The 19,318-nt window shown below is 41.6% G+C and overlaps 1 protein-coding gene across 2 annotated transcripts; it reads right to left on the bottom strand.

The window, feature by feature from the left end:
* Positions 1-442: 442 nt before the first annotated feature.
* Positions 443-5,259, bottom strand: LOC127328964 (uncharacterized). Of its 2 annotated transcripts, none has more exons than XR_011752213.1 (7): positions 4,240-4,365; positions 3,855-3,956; positions 3,662-3,771; positions 3,282-3,570; positions 1,380-3,196; positions 1,196-1,302; positions 443-819 (listed from the first exon to the last, which is right to left on the bottom strand). XR_011752213.1 is itself a non-coding variant. In XM_071826385.1 (7 exons), exons 1-3 carry the CDS (start codon positions 5,131-5,133, stop codon positions 3,673-3,675), a joined length of 444 nt encoding a protein of 147 aa, XP_071682486.1. In that variant the 5' UTR covers positions 5,134-5,259; the 3' UTR covers positions 443-819; positions 1,196-1,302; positions 1,380-3,196; positions 3,282-3,570; positions 3,662-3,672. The 2 variants fall into 2 exon arrangements, 1 of the variants encoding a protein (XP_071682486.1); XM_071826385.1 differs by lacking the exon at positions 4,240-4,365 and adding an exon at positions 4,891-5,259.
* Positions 5,260-19,318: the final 14,059 nt, after the last annotated feature.

Raw genomic sequence — 19,318 nt, 5'->3', positions numbered from 1 at the left:
CAGCCCAAAGCGGGAGGCCACTTGCTGCACTTTTATTTTCCTAATAGAAAGTGGCGTCCAGTCAGCCCCCTTTAACCCGCCAAGCACATGGGCCGTTGGCTTGGATCGCGTAGTTGCTTGCCGTAGCAATCGCTGGGATCAAGCGATCGAGGCTTGCTACTACACCTAGCTGCTTATTCCTTCAGACTTTACCCACTAGCTGTTTATTCCTTCAGACGTATACTTGCTATAATACATACATGTATAAGCAGCGTCCAGAAATTCAGAGTATTTCAAAACAATACAAATGGAAATGACAGGAAAATGTCCCGGTAAATTCAGAGTATCTCAAAATAACACAAACAGAAATGACAGGAGAATGCTTCTCAAACACATGAGCATCTCTTTTAAAATGAGTACACAATATTATCAGGTCATGGAAAATTTACTGAAAGAAGTAAGCTTCACAATGCCCTGTTAAACATCCGGATGAATTAGAAGTAGTCAAGTTTGACAGATTTAGAAATTTTGTTAGCACACTCCGCTAACAAAAGGCTTAACAACACCATTGACTGTTAGTTTTCATCTCTGAACTATTAAATCCACATAAAGTCTAGTACTTGGACTGGATAATACAATCAAGACACAGGTAATGTCATGACCAAGCTATAAGAATCCGAAATAGAAATGCTCTGTAGCGTAGTACGCATCACAGGAGAATTTCAACGAACAGCTAGTGGGCACACTCTTCGCTGGCTTAGTGGCTTGCAATACTGGAAAGAAAAAACCTGCTCGCCACGTATTGTTCCTATGCAGACTGCTATCTTCGCTGATTATGGCCTGCCAAATAGCAAGTACTGAAAGAAGTAAGCTTTACAAAGAATACACCGTACATGATTTTAAAGTCATGCATGCACACATTATCAGGTAATGAAAAAATTACTTAAGTGTGCACTGGCCATTTAACTTGAACAAAAAACAGAATAAAAAAGTAATTTTGTATTTCTAAAGTACATGCCACGAAGAAAACTACAAAGGGAAAAAGTTCCAGATCTTGACAACAATAATAAAGACAATATAAGAAGCTAAGCAAATCTCTTACAGTACACACCAGACTATCTACTATATTTTTAGGTTCTCTTACAGTACACACCACACTAGCTACAGCATGTCAAAAACAAACACCATGAGGGAGATATAATTTCAGAGTACCAACCTCTCAGGTACATATCAGTTAACATCTGACACATCAGGTACCAGAGACAAGATGATCCACCACTCTTTGTTCTTCATAGCGGTTTTCCTGTCCAGCATTTGTAGGTTCTGCAATAATACAAGTCAAAATAGGCCACACGATACAAATGTATGAAATAGAGTAGACGCTGGAAAAAGGTACTTACTACGAGATCTAATCCAATCACCATAACACATCAATGCCTCAACAGTTTCAGGTGCTAGGCTACTTCTGTGATCTGTAATTACTCTCCCACATGCGCTGAACGCAGATTCAGAGGCAACCGTTGAAGCTGGTACAGCTAGCACATCACGAACCATGTTGCCAAGGATTGGATACCTTTCCGAGTTCACATCCCACCACTTAAGGATGTTGAAATCTGGTGTAGAAGGATGAAACCCTTCTTCAACATACTGTTGCAGCTCATTGCGGCACCTAGCTACCTTAAGCTTTATATGCGCTGCCAATCCGAGAGGGAACTATCAGCCAAAGTAACCTCCTCACCACTTCCTTCTTGTGACAAAATTTCCATATTTTCTTCAAACCCAGCTGTATATTCAGTAAATAATACTTCCATAGTTGTCTTGACTTCTTGGATGTACTTACCCGCATTAACTCCAAAATATTGCTTCAATCGGAACTCCACGTGCTCCATTTTGAACCTTGGGTCAAGTACCACAGGGATGCAGTTTGACAGGTACGACTCCATAAAGTACTTGTGAAATTTTGTTTTCATTTCTTTCACCATAATTCTGACCGTACCATTTTCGCTTTTCGCTTGTTCATCTAGGACTACTTTCACACTCCAAATCTCAAGGAAATAGAGATTAGAGGTTGGGTAATCTGAGCCTGAGATGACATTCGTGGCATGGCAAAATACCTTTAGAAGCTCGCAAATGTCATGAACCATTTTCCATTCCTCATTTGATGGACCAAATGAGTAATTTGGGTTTTGTTCGTGTAAGGTCTAGAAGACTTTTCTGAGTGGTAGCGTGGACTGTAGCATCAAAAATGTGGAGTTCTATCTGGTAGACACGTCTAAGGATGGGTGGTGTTTGCATTTTATGCCAACTTTTGCAACCATCTTATCAAACAGTTCTTGTCTAGACTGAGAACTTCGGATGAATTTGACACTCTCTCTAATGTTGTCCACAACACAATTCATAGTTTTCAATCCATCTTGCACTATTAGATTCAGCACGTGGGCTGCACATCTAACATGTAATAGTTTCCCTTCATGATGGAGAAGGTATTGATCAACTAGATTTTTTCTAAGATGGCCAACCATTTTGGTGTTAACTTCTGCATTATCTAGTGTGAAGCTGAATAGCTTGTTCTCAATGTTCCAGTCGCGGAGGCTATTTTGTACCACACCAAACATGTTCCATGCATCATGAGGTGTTTCAACTAAACAAAACCTTATAATTCTGTGCCTCACTGTCCATTTATCATCAATCCAGTGGCAAGTTTTACAGAGGTACCCAAGTTTTTGATTCGAGGTCCACATATCACCAGTAAGAGATACTCTATGATTGAAATTTTTGAAGGAAGTTTTATATTAATCTCTAAACTGACGGTAAGCTTCCATGCAATCATTTTGGATAGTTACTCTATTGACTGACTTGAACCATGGATTCAATGATGCACAAAACTTCCTAAAACCAGCATACTCAACAAATGTAAACGGGAGCACATGCAAGACAACTAGATTGACAAACTCAATTCTGGCAGCTTTTTGATCAAATTTCCAATCAGGGTCTATTTCATCGGAAGTTTTAATTTGCTTAATCACACCATCCATTGAATCTTTCACCTCACATACCTTCAAATGTCTACCAAGTTGGCTGGTACCTGATACCTTTAAAGCTGGAAATACATTGTCGCAATACTTGCATCGGCCTTGCATTAATAATCCCCCGACATATATTGGCTCAACATCCTTCCATATTTTAGAGGTAAGCTTGCGTGACCTGCGTTTGGAGCCTACAAGTATGACATTGTCAAATGTTGCCATTTTCATTGTATGAATGATCATATTTGACAATATTTGGTAGAGGTTTAAACATACCATTTGTAGGAGTGGGTGATGGATCATGCATAGATGCTGGGGTACCATTTGTAGCAGTAGGTGATAGATCATGCATAAATGCTGTGTCATTTTTAGCAGTAGGTGATAGATCATGCAAAGAAGGGAGCTTCAAAGTCGTGGCTACAGTGGGAGATATTGCATGCGAATTTGGACTTCCATGTGATTGCGCCCTTTGTCTTTCCATCCTATTTATCATAGGAGATCTAGATACGATTGGAGCAAATTTTCTTACGGGCTTAGACTTGTTTTGCAGTTGAGTCATTTCAACCTGCATTTACAACAATAGGCTACATTAGCATCACATTATTAGTATATAAAGCACTCATGGTCTTATCTAGTATAAGAAGAAACAAGCTTACCTTGGCATTAATCAATTTGGCAGCCTTTTTTGCTCTTGAGCTACCACTAGCCTCCGAAAGTGGTCTTTTGGTCCATGCAGTTGGACTTTTATCTGATTTTTTATTGTAACCTGCAGTCATTCAGTCAATAAACATCAGTACATACATGCATTGTATTGTACTTCCTATTCTTCCACACACACAAAAATATAACCTTCTTGGCGCTCTTCTTTGATAATGGAAGTGACGTGGTAACCTCGTTACTGTCACGGACGTCGCTGGCCCGCTGCAGCTCCCCACATGCATCAATGGACTTCTGCGATTCCCCACATAATTTAGTTAGTAAGGCACACAAAATACATCAGACATGCCAGATACGACGCATGAGTAGTCATACAATTTAACAAGCTAGAATAGATGGAACATGAAGTCTGATTAAACTATAAGGTACAAACGTAAATGGCAAAAAAATGTGCAGCAGAAACTTTTGAGAAAAAAAAGATAGAGCTTATTATACACTCTGATCACATCCAGTGATATCAACAAACTATACTGGTGAACAGTCAACAAAATGCCCCCACTTACATAAAAGCACTCACCTCACATATTCTATTTGTTACTAATGAGCCATAGAAAGCTCAGGTGCAATCCTGTGTAGATGCGCATAGGTCTCCAAGGTTTATCTCAATTCTCACATCACACGATGAAGAACCAAGTGCACAAAAGTCAGAAAATAATTCAGCTACAAAGTACTAACATTTAAAACATCTTGTTCCTAGCCTAGACATTCAGAAGTTCACGTGGACCAAAATTAACGCTTAACGGGTATCAACAATTGGACATATTCTCATTACCCATCAAGAATAGAATTTGTACTAGAAGATATGCTACACATATGATTATGAAATTGGTGAGCAGGGAGGAAATCCTTGCATACTGAAATTTAAAATGACAGTTCGGCAAAAGCACTGTAAGGTGCCAAATACAGGATGTGCTAGCTTGCGTACTCAAACTTAAAATGACAGACATGCTGGTCAATTGATTTGTTGATATCGACAGGAATAGCTGGAACATGAAGTCTCATTTTACAAAATAATGGGATGCAGCATATCTACAGAATGGTTTGTCCAAGGATCCCCAATCAATTCAGTTTAGGCCCCAATCAGTTTGATCATCTAACCGTGCAGCGTTAAAGTCGATGGAAACATGCCAACGAGATAATTACAGCACAGATGGGTGGAAGAGTATACCTTCTTGCGGATCTTCTTCGGCAGCTTCCCATGAATTTTGCTGGACATCTTTGGCTCCCCACCGACCTGTAGTTGAGGATCCCCAAGAACATCGCCGGCCGCCGGGACCTCCTCTCCGATCTGCTGCTGAAGGGACGGCGTGAGCTTGGCCATGGTGGGAGAAGTGGAGCGGAGGGAGGGAGGGGCTACTGATTGAGCGGAGGGAGGGATCGGAGGGAGCGGCGGTGGAATTTTGCCGGCCATGGTGTGGCGCCCGTCCAAGGAAGCGGAGCCAGGGAGAAGTATCCAGGACGACGACCTAATCCGTCGAGGCGGCGCAACGGCGGTAGCGAACGCGTAGCGGAAGCCCACCAAGCTTTTTCTCTTCACCGTGGGTGTTCGTTAAAAGGCTTTAACTGTGTTGGGCTGGTGGCACCGTGGACGGCCCGTGACCACCTACGGGCATACCAGGAAGATTCAATCCCACTGATATCTCCCCAACCGCCATTTGACGCTGATCATCCACCAACCAAGGTAAATTTTTCCCTTCTTGCTCTTATTGTCCTGTTTCTTTTGATTATTTTAACTGCCATTATTCTCACTTCTCAACTTCGACAGATCCATATGGCTCCCGAACGTTTGCAAGACCTGTCGAACAATTCTTCCGAGAAAAGGGATTCCTCAGTCCTTGTAGGGCCCCATACTAAAGGAAATGCAAGCCCCAAAGATGAACATGGCGATCCGATGAATCCTGAAGCTTTTTCCACCAATCCTCAATTCTCTGCCGATGATATAAGTGATACAGCAGGGTCAATGCATGATGACGACGCTGATCGTGTTGCCTTTGTTGATGCAGCTGCGGAGAAGGCCGAGGCACTGCCTCCAAAGAGATCATCCGGTGGCTTTGCCGACGAAGATGATCTTTACGATTTGTAAGTCGTTGCTTCTTTTTCCAGGATTGTGTTCTAACTTCGCCATATGTATTCGATTCTGACTATGCCAGTTTCTCGCTCTTGTAGTGAAGAGGGCTTCATCGAGCCTCCGGCCAAGAAGGCCAAGTCTGGTGCCATCATGCCCAATCCAGTAGCTTCCGAGGCTTCAACTCCTGCTGCAGCCCCCATGGCTCAAATATCGACAACTTCTTCCCTTTCCAAAGGGAAGGAGATTTCTTTGACTGCCACGGTTACAGCTTCTCCTCCAGGGAAACCTGCAAGATTTTCCTATTTTAACGATATATCCATGTGCGACAACTTCCCTGATCAAATTATAAGTTTGTTGATAACTAGTTCTTCGTCTAATAATCATTTTTCCTTATCTCTTAAGGATTTGCGAGCTGTTATCTCTTCTCTGGAGGCCTTCGCCTCCCAATATACTTCTCTGGAAGTTGACAAGGCCCGGCTGCGAAAGTAAGTCGAGTCTTCCTCCTCGAAGTTGGAGGGTGCGATAAAAATAGATGCCGAGGCCCGCCAGGAGGTTGATTCCTTAAAGGAGGAACTCGAGGGGCTGAAGAAGATGCTGAAGGATGAAGAGGCATCCAGGCTTGCCGCCGAAGCTCGGATGATCGAAAAGGATGATCTTCTTCGCAAGTCTTTTTTGGCCTTGCTCAGTAATTCCCTTTTCGCTTCCTTTCCGATTTTTGCTTTATTGATTCAATTTTTAGTTAATGAGCTCCTCCTCTTTCACCTTTTGCAGAGGCTGCCGACATCCCTGCTGAGGTTCTGGATAAACTTCCGAATAATTCTCCGGAAAATGCTTTGTCGATGACCCCCGAGTCTCACCAGCTTGTTCAGGACCTCATTCAGAAGGGTAAGGGAGCCATGGCGAGGATGCATTCGATGATCTTCCCCAAGATTGATCAGAACAAGACCTTGGGGAAACTGATCGACGCTTTTGCTATCAACACGAGGGAGGTTCTCGAGTTATTCAAACGTACTTCGCGTACCTATGGTGCCCTCCTAGCCTTTCAGCTTATTATGGGTCATGGTTTTAAAGCCAATATTGAAGAGATGTCCAAAGAGCTGCTGAAAGAGCAAGATGGGCGATTTGTTGACTTGGGTGCCTTTAAGACCTCGGCACTTAAGTGTGCTCGCCAGCTCCTTGAGCTGGTCTCGGCAAAGAAATCGTCCATTGGACCAAGCTTGTCAAACCAGACCCAGGCCCCTTGATTCTATTTTTGTAATCTTGCTTGGTTGAAACAATGTCGTGTCATAAGACTTCTATGATTGTAACAAATTCCGTGCTGGCAATGTTGCCAGTGTCTTCTTGCTATAACACTTTTATTCGCACGCTCCCGATGGGAGTAAATTCCAATGTTGAATCCATATAATCCATCATGCCTTTTAACAATTTTTGCAGGTTTTTCCTGTGCCTTCATTTACCGATGATTCTTCGGGTGCTTGTTCTGAGAGTGATCGACTCCAACATATGAAGGATCGAATCACTCAGATGGAAAAGGATATGCGCAGTACTTACGCCTTGGCTGTTATTATCAGGAAGAAGAATGAACTTACGGTTGACGCGTAACGCTATGCTCTTGCTGAATTGCATAGAACCACAGAAAGTTTGAACTGTAAGCGCCTCTGTCCTCTTGCTCCTTGTTTTCCATGAAAGATATCTTCTTATCTTCCTTTGTTTCTTTTTATAGTTATAGCTCTGAACCCGGCTGAGGAACACAAGCGGATTCATGAGCGTGTAAATGCATTGGCTCAACTATCATCTTTAGATGAGGTTTTCTGGAAAGATCATTTGAAGGCTTCCACTGTCGCGAAGTTCCAAGATCGGGTCCAGCAGGTCCACTGTTTCTTCAACAAGTGCTATAAAGGATTGATAGTGATCTGGAAGACGATGTTCCCTTTGAACGCAGTCCCTCCCACGCTGTAGACTTTAATGTCAGAATTTAGTAACGCCAAGAAGATCCGAAGCTTGGTTCGAACACAACTACTTGCAGGAGCTAAAGCTGCGCTTGCCCTTGTCCTTTTATGTCATCCTTCAGCAGACCTGCTGGCAATTTCCAATGCGGTAGGTGAATTAGGGCCGCTTTACCCGAAGGTGGACCTTCCCGCCGCTATTGTTATTGAAAGGCTTGAAGGAACCTCAATGACAGCTGAAGAAAAAGCGGCTCCACAGGAGTAATCCAAAGATATGCCCCTATTGTAAGTAAAAGGTCTTGATACTTGCTGCATCCGAATGTTCGGATGATTATGGTTAAACTATTTTATCGGCATGTGTATATACATGTACCTCTGCCATGTTAATGCCGTCGGCATATTTTGAAGGAGTAAATCTTAATTACTCGTTTTTACATCTATATTATGATGTATACGTATATTTGTCGGTAACAAATTATTTGAGTGATCAGCTCGTGTTGCTGGTCTTGCTAAACCCGTTGTATGTGCAACTTTGCTTTCAACCGATGCATGTCTTGACAGTAGCTCCCGAATAGATCGGTGGCACTAGATCTCCCGATGACTCCGTCACTCTTTGATACTTCTGCAGTTTAAAGTATCAAGAGTGGGTCGTTTTCGTACGTGTTTCATGATCCTTGCCATCTGTGGCACTCTTTGAGGCATCTATAGCGAAGGAAAAGAGCGAGGTCCCCGTCGATTTTGTGTCATAGCACTCGTAATTTCAGAGGCTTTTTTAGAGTGCAACCTTTGGGCGTATTTTCCATCGGACTGATGTTCGTTGTAATATACGAACAAAGTTCCTGACAATGTAGTTCGGGTGTCCCGAATTACTGCAATTCTTCAAAGAAACAAAACTTGAGTCTTCATTAATAAAGTAAGCGAAAAACTAGGGGGCTAAAAAGAGCCCTGCTGAAAAGAGAAAAAAAACTAAATATGATGCTATTCATCCTTTTAAGCAAGAGGAGGGTTCTTCTTATCTTCAAGATTGTCCAACGCGCCAGTGGCTTTGGAAGCGTCACTGGTTTCATCAGGAGCTATTGCGGCGATTGCCAAAGTTTGGTTTTCTTCCATAATGATCTTGCCATCAGCTGCCGAGGTTTTCACTGTCGAAGCTTCCAGGGCAAGGTCGGCTGGCTTCTTCTTTGTCTTCTTGACGCGTTCATCTTCCTTACTATCGAGTGCTGATGATTTTGAAGGGAAGTCGACAGGTTCCTGTTTGAGCCCGAACTTCGTAGCGATCCTCTGAAACCCGCGATCACAGTTATCCGAGCGTGAAAAACTTCCATAGACTGTGATGTTTGTTCCATTGTTCCCATGCATTTTCAGCTTGAGGTATGCATAATGCGGGACAACCATGAACTTGGCATAAGCTGATCTTCCGAGTATAGCGTGGTACTGTGATTCCCAGTTTACTACTTCGAACTCGATCTTTTCCTTCCTAAAGTTGTCGGGTTTTCCAAAGACAACGTTCATGTAAACTTTGCGAAGAGAGTACGCCGGTAAGTGATACGTCTCCAACGTATCTATAATTTCTTATGTTCCATGCTACTTTTATGATGATGCACACATGTTTTATACACACTTTATGTCATTATTATGCATTTTCCGGAACTAACCTATTGACAAGATGCCAAAGTGCCAGTTCCTGTTTTCTGCTGTTTTTGGTTTCAAAAGTAAGGAAATATTCTCGGAATTGGACGAAATCAACGCCCAGTATCTTATATTTCAAGGAAGCTTCCAGAGCACCGAAGAGGGGACAGAGGAGAGCCAGGTGGGCCCCACACATGGTGGCGGCGTGGCCAAGGGGTGGGGGTGCCCCCTGCTGTGTGGAGCCCCCGTGGCCCTTCCGACTCCGACTCTTCGCCTTTATAAGCCTCCCTGACCTAAATCTTCGAGACGAATAAGCCACGGTACGAGAAACCTTCCAGAGCCGCCGCCATCGCGAAGCCAAGATTCGGGGGACAGAAGTCTCTGTTCCGGCACGCCGCCGGGATGGGGAAGTGCCCCCGGAAGGCATCTCCATCATCACCACCGCCATCTTCATCACCGCTGCTGTCTCCCATGAGGAGGGAATAGTTATCCATCAAGGCTAAGGGTTGTACCGGTAGCTATGTGGTTAATCTCTCTCTCCCATGTACTTCAATACAATGATCTTATGAGCTGCTTTACATGATTGAGATCCATATGATGAGCTTTGTAATCTAGATGTCGTTATGCTATTCAAGTGGATTTTACTTATGTGATCTCCGGAGACTCCTTGTCCCACGTGTGTAAAGGTGACAGTGTGTGCACCGTGTGGGTCTCTTAGGCTATATTTCACAGAATACTTGTTCACTGAGTTATGATTTGAGTTGGATGTCTCTATGAAATTGTGGTGTGTTAGTACCTCCTATGAATGCTCACAGTGACAGCGTGGGGTGTTTATTAGTACTTGGGAATACATCTTTAAGGTTTGCCTACATGATGAATTAGTGTTCGTTATCTTACCAGAGAGTAATTCGGAATAGCATAGTGAAGTGCTTAATTATATTCCTTTATGATTGCAATGTTGAGAGTGTCAACTAGTGAAAGTATGATCCCTAGGCCTTGTTTCTAAGCATCGAATCACCGTTTAATTACTGTTCTACTGCATGTTTACTCGCTGCCATATTTTATTCAGATTGTTATTACCACCCATATCCATCCATACCACTTGTATTTCACTATCTCTTCGCCAAACTAGCGCACCTATACATCTGACAAGTGTATTAGGTGTGTTGGGGACACAAGAGACTTCTTGTATCGTAATTGCAGGTTATCCTGAGAGGGATATCTTTGACCTCTTCCTCCCTGAGTTCGATAAACCTTGGGTGATTCACTTAAGGGAAACTTGCTGCTGTTCTACAAACCTCTGCTCTTGGAGTCCCAACACTGTCTACAGGAATAGAAGCGTGCGTAGACATCAAGCTATTTTCTGGCGCCGTTGCCGGTGAGGAAAGGTAAAAGGCACTCACACTCCGGTCCCAGGCAACTAAGCTATTTTCTGGCGCCGTTGTGAGTGCTCGAAGCTATTTCCTTTAGATCCTGCAATTGCATCTTTTTGTTTCTTGTTTTTCACTAGTTAGGCATAATGGAAAGTAACAGTGAGCTTTTTAAGCTATTTCCTGAGTTAAGACACGGATTGTTTGATGCGAAAAATAAAAAACCTATGGAATCTTATTTGCATGCTAGTAGTCATGATATTAGTATGAACGCTTTGAACACCATTGTTGCTAATACTATGGAAAATTCTAAGCTTGGGGAAGCTGGTTTTGATGAGCATGATATTTTTAGTCCCCCAAGCATTGAGGAGAAAATTTTCTTTGATGATACTTTGCCTCCTATTTATGATGATTATAATGATAGTGGTATTTTGGTGCCGCCTACTATGGAGAGTAAATTTTATTATGATTATACTATGCCTCCTACACTTGATGAGAATAATAATGATTGCTACTTTGTTGAATTTGCTCCCACTATTACTAATAAAATTGATTATGCTTATGTGGAGAGTAATAATTTTATGCATGAGACTCATGATAAGAATGCTTCATGTGATAGTTATATTGTTGAGTTTGTTTATGATGCTACTGAAAATCTTTATGAAAGAGGAAAATATGGTTGTAGAAATTTTCATGTTACTAAAACGCCTCTCTATATGCTGAAATTTTTGAAGTTACACTTGTTTTATCTTTCTATGCTTGTTGCATTATGCTTGATGAATTCATTTGTGTACAAGATTCCTTTTCATAGGAAGTGGGTTAGGCTTAAATTTGTTTTGAATTTGCTTTTTGATGCTCTCTTTTGCTTCAACTCTTATTTCTTGCGAGTGCATCATTAAAATTACTGAGCCCATCTTAATGGCTATAATGAAAGCACTTCTTGGGAGACGGCTATAATGAAAGCACTTCTTGGGAGATAACCCCTGTTTTTATTTTGGTACTGTTTTGTTGTGTCTTGGAAGTTGTTACTACTGTAGCAACCTCTCCTTATCTTTATTTTATTACATTGTTGTGCCAAGTGAAGTCTCTAATAGAAGGTTGATACTAGATTTGGATTTCTGCGCAGAAACAGATTTCTTGCTGTCACGAATTTGGGCAGGGTTCTCAGTAGGTAACTCAGAAAAATCTGCCAATTTACGTGAGTGATCCTCAGATATGTACGCAACTTTCATTAGTTTTTAGTTTTCTCATCTGAGCAAGTTTAGTACCCCAGAAAAATTCGTCTTTACGGACTGTTCTGTTTTGACAGATTCTGCCTTTTATTTCGCATTGCCGGTTTTGCTATGTTTGATGGATTTCTTTGTTCCATTAACTTCCATTAGCCTTGGGAAATGTCCATAAGTATTAAGAATGATTGTGTCACCTCTGAACATGTGAATTTTTGATTATGCACTAACCCTCTAAAGAGTTTGTTTTGAGTTTGGTGTGGAGGAAGTTTTCAAGGGTCAAGAGAGGAGGATGATATATGATTAAGAAGAGTGAAAAGTCTAAGCTTGGGGATGCCCCCATGGTTCATCCCTGCATATTTCAAGAAGACTCAAGCGTCTAAGCTTGGGGATGCCTTCTTCATCAATAATTTATCAGGTTTCTTCTATTGAAACTATATTTTTATTCCGTCACATCTTATGTACTTTACTTGGAGCATCTGTTTGTTTTTATTTTTGTTTTGTTTGAATAAATTAATGCTTGTGTGGGAGAGAGACACGCTCCGCTCGTTCATATGAACACATGTGTTCTTAGCTTTATTCTTAATGTTCATGGCGAAGGTTGAAACTGCTTCGTTAATTGTTATATGGTTGGAAACAGAAAATGCTACATGTGGTAATTGGTATAATGTCTTGAATAATTTGATACTTGGCAATTGTTGTGCTCATGTTTAAGCTCTTGCATCATACACTTTGCACCTATTAGTGAAGAAATACTGTAGAGCTTGTTAAAATTTGGTTTGCATGATTGGTCTCTCTAAAGTCTAGATATTTTCTGGTGAGGTGTTTGAACAACAAGGAAGAGAATGTAGAGTCTTATAATGCTTGCAATATGTTCTTATGTAAGTTTTGCTGTACCGGTTCATACTTGTGTTTGCTTCAAACAACCTTGCTAGCCTAAGCCTTGTATTGAGAGGGAATACTTCTCGTGCATCCAAAATCCTTGAGCCAAAAACTATGCCATTTGTGTCCACCATACCTACCTACTACATGGTATTTTCTGCCATTCCAAGTAAATACTTCGTGTGCTACCTTTAAACAATTCAAAAGTTATTACCTCTTATTTGTGTCAATTTTTTATAGCTCATGAGGAAGTATGTGGTGTTTTATCTTTCAATCTTGTTGGGTAACTTTCACCAATGGACTAGTGGCTTCATCCGCTTATCCAATAATTTTGCAAAAAGAGCTGGCAATGGGGTTCCCAGCCCCAATTAATTAACTTTCATAATTTTACAAATAGACACTCCTCCATGGTATGTGATTGTTGGACGGCACCCGAGGATTCGGTTAGCCATGGCTTGAGAAACCAAAGGTGGGGAGGAGTGTCATCTAAATAAAACTAAAATAAAAAAGACACTCCTTCATGGTATGAGATTGATGGAAGGCACCCGAGGATTCGATTAGCCGTGGTTTGTGAAAGCAAAGGTTTGAAGGAGTGTCACCCAAAAATAAAATTTTGAAAGTCTGTCTGGCAAGGGGGTTAGAGTGCCCACTACCATTCGTTGACAACAACAAACACCTCTCAAAACTTTAATTTTATGCTCTCTTTATGATTTCAAAACTTGAAAAGCTCTAGCACATGATTTATCCATGCTTCCCTCTGTGAAGGGCCTTTCTTTTACTTTTATGTTGAGTCAGTTTACCCACTTCTTTCAATCTTAGAAGCAAACACTTGTGTTAACTGTGCATTGATTCTTACATACTTGCTTATTTGCATTCATCATATTACTTTATGTTGACAATTATCCATGAGATATGTATGTTGAAAGTTGAAAGCAACTGCTGAAACTTAAATCTTGCTTTGTGTTGCTTCAATGCCTCTACTATGAATTTATTGCTTTATGAGTTAACTCTTATGCAAGACTTATTGATTCTTGTCTTGAAAGTACTATTCATGAAAAGTCTTCGCTATATGATTCAATTGTTTAACAATTATCTTTACCATTGCTTCGAATCGCTGCATTCATTACATATGCTTACAATAGTATTGATCAAGATTATGATAGCATGTCACTTCAGAAATTATCTTTGTTATCGTTTACATACTCGAGGACGAGTAGGAACTAAGCTTGGGGATGCTGATACGTCTCCAACGTATCTATAATTTCTTATGTTCCATGCTACTTTTATGATGATGCACACATGTTTTATACACACTTTATGTCATTATTATGCATTTTCCGGAACTAACCTATTGACAAGATGCCGAAGTGCCAGTTCCTATTTTCTGCTGTTTTTGGTTTCAGAAATCCTAGTAAGAAAATATTCTCGGAATTTTACGAAATCAACGCCCAGTATCTTATATTTCAAGGAAGCTTCCAGAGCACCGAAGAGGGGCCAAAGGAGAGCTAGGTGGGCCCCACACATGGTGGCGGCACGGCCAAGGGGGGGCGCCCCCCTGCTGTGTGGAGCCCCCGTGGCCCTTCCGACTCCGACTCTTCGCCTATATAAGCCTCCCTGACCTAAATCTTCGAGACGAATAAGCCACGGTACGAGAAACCTTCCAGAGCCGCCGCCATCGCGAAGCCAAGATTCGGGGCACATCAGTCTCTATTCCGGCACGCCGCCGGGACGGGGAAGTGCCCCCGGAAGGCATCTCCATCATCACCACCGCCATCTTCATCACTGCTGCTGTCTCCCATGAGGAGGGAGTAGTTCTCCATCGAGGCTAAGGGCTGTACCGGTAGCTATGTGGTTAATCTCTCTCTCCCATGTACTTCAATACAATGATCTCATGAGCTGCTTTACATGATTGAGATCCATATGATGAGCTTTGTAATCTAGATGTCGTTATGCTATTCAAGTGGATTTTACTTATGTGATCTCCGGAGACTCCTTGTCCCACGTGTGTAAAGGTGACAGTGTGTGCACCGTGTGGGTCTCTGATACGTCTCCGACGTATCGATAATTTCTTATGTTCCATGCCACATTATTGATGATATCTACATGTTTTATGCATACTTTATGTCATATTTATGCATTTTTCGGCACTAACCTATTAATGAGATGCCGAAGAGCCAGTTGCTGTTTTCTGCTGTTTTTGGTTTCAGAAATCCTAGTAAGGAAATGTTCTCGGAATTGGACGAAATCAACGCCCAGGGGCCTATTTTGCCACGAAGCTTCTAGAAGACCGAAGATGATACGAAGTGGGGCCACGAGGTGGCCAGACGCTAGGGCGGCGCGGCCCAGCCCTTGGCCGCGCCGGCCTAGTGTGTGGGCCCCTCGCGTCGCCCCCTGACCTGCCCTTCCGCCTACATATAGTCTTCGTCGCGAAACCCCCAGTACCGAGAGCCACGATACGGAAAACCTTCCAGAGACGCCGCCGCCGCCAATCCCATCTCGGGGGATTCAGGAGATCGCCTCCGGCACCCTGCCGGAGAGGGGAATCATCTCCCGGAGGACTCTTCACTGTCATGGTCGCCTCCGGAGTGATGAGTGAGTAGTTCACCCCTGAACCATGGGTCCATAGCAGTAGCTAGATGGTTGTCTTCTCCTTATGTGCTTCATTGTCGGATCTTGTGAGCTGCCCAACATGATCAAGATCATCTATCTGTAATGCTATATGTTGTGTTTGTTGGGATCCGATGGATAGAGAATACTATGTTATGTTGATTATCAATCTATCTATGTGTTGTTTATGATCTTGCATGCTCTCCGTTATTAGTAGAGGCTCTGGCCAAGTTTTTACTCTTAACTCCAAGAGGGAGTATTTATGCTCGATAGTGGGTTCATGCCTCCATTAAATCTGGGATTGTGATGAGAAAGTTCTAAGGTTGTGGATGTGCTGTTGCCACTAGGGATAAAACATTGATGCTATGTCCGAGGATGTAGTTGTTGATTACATTACGCACCATACTTAATGCAATTGTCTGTTGTTTGCAACTTAATACTTGAAGGGGTTCGGATGATAACCTGAAGGTGGACTTTTTAGGCATAGATGCATGCTGGATACCGGTCTATGTACTTTGTCGTAATGCCCAATTAAATCTCACAATACTCATCATATCATGTATGTGCATTGTCATGCCCTCTCTATTTGTCAATTTCCCAACTGTAATTTGTTCACCCAACATGCTATTTATCTTATGGGAGAGACACCTCTAGTGAACTGTGGACCCCGGTCCATTCTTTTAATCGAATACAATCTACTGCAATACTTGTTCTACTGTTTTCTGCAAACAATCATCATCCACACTATACATCTAATCCTTTGTTACAGCAAGCCGGTGAGATTGACAACCTCACTGTTTCGTTGGGGCAAAGTACTTTGGTTGTGTTGTGCAGGTTCCACGTTGGCGCCGGAATCCCTGGTGTTGCGCTGCACTACATCTCGCCGCCATCAACCTTCAACGTGCTTCTTGGCTCCTACTGGTTCGATAAACCTTGGTTTCTTACTGAGGGAAAACTTGCCGCTGTTCGCATCACACCTTCCTCTTGGGGTTCCCAACGGACGCGTGTTGTACGCGTATCAAGCTCTTTTTCTGGCGCCGTTGCCGGGGAGATCAAGACACGCTGCAAGGGGAGTCTCCACATCCCAATCTCTTTACTTTGTTTTTGTCTTGCTTTATTTTATTTACTACTTTGTTTGCTGCACCAAATCAAAATACAAAAAAATTTGTTGCTAGTTTTACTTTATTTGCTATCTTGTTTGCTATATTAAAAACACAAAAAATTAGTTACTTGCATTTGCTTTACTTATTTCAACATGTTTCCTTTTAATTTCACTGTAAAAGATATACCGGTGGGACAAGGGTCTATAATTGGAAGAGATAATATAGAAGAATTTTTCACCCACGTTAGTATGCATGAAGATCTTAAAGATATACCCCTTGCAAAAGCTGTCCCTACTTATGAAGATGCCTCTGTTTGTTTGGTACGCATGATGGAAGCTAGATTTATTAGTCTCAACCCCATGATACAACACATGTTTCTTACGCTTTCTGATATGGAGAGGGGAGAGAAGAGAGATTTTGTTCTAAATGTCTTAGTGCGAGAATTTGCGGATATAGCTAAAGAAGCTAGAAAAGTTTTTAGTAAGCATGAAAGGCTTGGTATGACCACCAATTTTAAAAGAACACTTGAAAAAATGGATATGGATAGAATCAAGTACACTGATAATGTTAATGATGGTGGGGAGATTAAAGCGCCAATACCCTGTAAGCTCCTAGCAATGCATGAGGCACTAGAAAATAACTATGCTTGGTTTGTTCCTGAAAATTTGTTTGATAAGAGTAGCAAGCCCAAGACTAATGAAAAGGGAGCCGCTGAAACTTATGTATCCAAAATACTATGCATGGTTGAGAAAGCTCCATACCCCGCTGTAGATGCTCCATCTTTCGATAACACTTGATATACACTTTCTACGCCTAGCTGAAAGGCGTTAAAGAAAAGCGCTTATGGGAGACAACCCATGTTTTTACTACAGCACTTTTATTTTATATTTGAGTCTTAGAAGTTGTTACTACTGTAGCAACCTGTCCTTATCTTAGTTTTATTGCATTGTTGTGCCAAGTAAAGTCGTTGATAGTAAGGTTCATACTAGATTTGGATTACTCCGCAGAAACAGATTTCTTTGCTGTCACGAATCTGGGCCTAATTCTCTGTAGGTAACTCAGAAAATTATGCCAATTTACGTGAGGTATCCTCAGATATGTACGCAACTTTCATTCAATTTGAGCATTTTCATTTGAGCAAGTCTGGTGCCTCAATAAAATTCGTATTTACGAACTGTTCTGTTTTGACAGATTCTGCCTTTTATTTCGCATTGCCTGTTTTGCTATGCTTGATGGATTTTTCGATTCCATTAACTTTCAGTAGCTTTGTGCAATGTCCAGAAGTGTTAAAAATGATTGTGTCACCTCTGAATATGTAAATTTTAATTGTGCACTAACCCTCTAATGAGTCGTTTTGAGTTTGGTGTGGAGGAAGTTTTCAAGGATCAAGAGAGGGAGATGATACAATATGATCAAGGAGAGTGAAAGCTCTAAGCTTGGGGATGCCCCGGTGGTTCACCATTGCATATATCAAGAAGACTCAAACGTCTAAGCTTCGGGATGCCCAAGGCATCCCCTTCTTCATCGACAACATTATCAGGTTCCTCTAGTGAAAGTATATTTTTATTCCATCACATCTTATGTACTTTGCTTGGAGCATCGGTTTGTTTTTGTTTTTGTTTTGTTTGAATAAAATGGATCCTAGCATTCATTGTGTGGGAGAGAGACACGCTCCGCTGTTGCATATGGACAAGTATGTCCTTAGGCTTTACTCATAATATTCATGGCGAAAGTTTCTTCTTCGTTAAATTGTTATATGGTTGGAATTGGAAAATGATACATGTAGTAATTGCTAAAATGTCTTGGATAATGTGATACTTGGCAATTGTTGTGCTCATTTTTAAGCTCTTGCATCATATACTTTGCACCTATTAATGAAGAAATACATAGAGCTTGCTAAAATTTGGTTTGCATAATTGGTCTCTCTAAGGTTTAGATAATTTCTAGTATTGAATTTGAACAACAAGGAAGACGGTGTAGAGTCTTATAATGTTTACAATATGTCTTTTATGTGAGTTTTGCTGCACCGCTTCATCCTTGTGTTTGTTTCAAATAAACCTTGCTAGCCTAAGCCTTGTATCGAGAGGGAATACTTCTCATGCATCCAAAATCTTTGAGCCAACCACTATGCCATTTGTGTCCACCATACCTACCTACTACATGGTATTTCTCCGCCATTCCAAAGTAAATTGCTTGAGTGCTACCTTTAAATTTCTATCCTCTACCTTTACAATATATAGCTCATGGGACAAATAGCCTAAAAACTATTGTGGTATTGAATATGTACTTATGCACTTTATCTCTTATTAAGTTGCTTGTTGTGCGATAACCATGTTCCTGGGGAGGCCATCAACTATTCTTTGTTGAATATCATGTGAGTTGCTATGCATGTCCGTCTTGTCTGAAGTAAGGGAGATTTACCACTAAAATGGTTAGAGCATGCATAATGTTAGAGAAGAACATTGGGCCGCTAACTAAAGCCATGATCCATGGTGGAAGTTTCAGTTTTGGACAAATATCCTCAATCTCATATGAGAAAATTAATTGTTGCTACATGCTTATGCATAAAAGAGGAGTCCATTATCAGTTGTCTATGTTGTCCCGGTATGGATGTCTAAGTTGAGAATAATCAATAGCGAGAAATCCGATGCGAGCTTTCTCCTTAGACCTTTGTACATGCGGCATAGAGGTACCCCTTTGTGACACTTGGTTAAAACATGTGCATTGCGATGATAATCCAGGTAATCCGAGCTAATTAGGACAAG

This window comes from Lolium perenne, chromosome 2 (genome assembly GCF_019359855.2).
Source record: "Lolium perenne isolate Kyuss_39 chromosome 2, Kyuss_2.0, whole genome shotgun sequence".
In the NCBI taxonomy this organism is placed as follows: Eukaryota; Viridiplantae; Streptophyta; class Magnoliopsida; order Poales; family Poaceae; genus Lolium; species Lolium perenne.
This window is presented reverse-complemented; position numbering and strand designations above follow the sequence as displayed.

What these genes read in the sequence shown, in the direction of transcription:
- LOC127328964 (XM_071826385.1), bottom strand. Translation starts at nt 5,133, where the DNA reads ATGGCCGGCAAAATTCCACCGCCGCTCCCTCCGATCCCTCCCTCCGCT. An exon ending in CGAAGAAGATCCGCAAGAAG is followed by an intron (nt 3,957 to 4,890) that starts GTATACTCTTCC and finishes GGGGAATCGCAG; the next exon opens with AAGTCCATTGATGCATGTGG. An exon ending in CAAAGAAGAGCGCCAAGAAG is followed by an intron (nt 3,772 to 3,854) that starts GTTATATTTTTG and finishes GAATGACTGCAG; the next exon opens with GTTACAATAAAAAATCAGAT.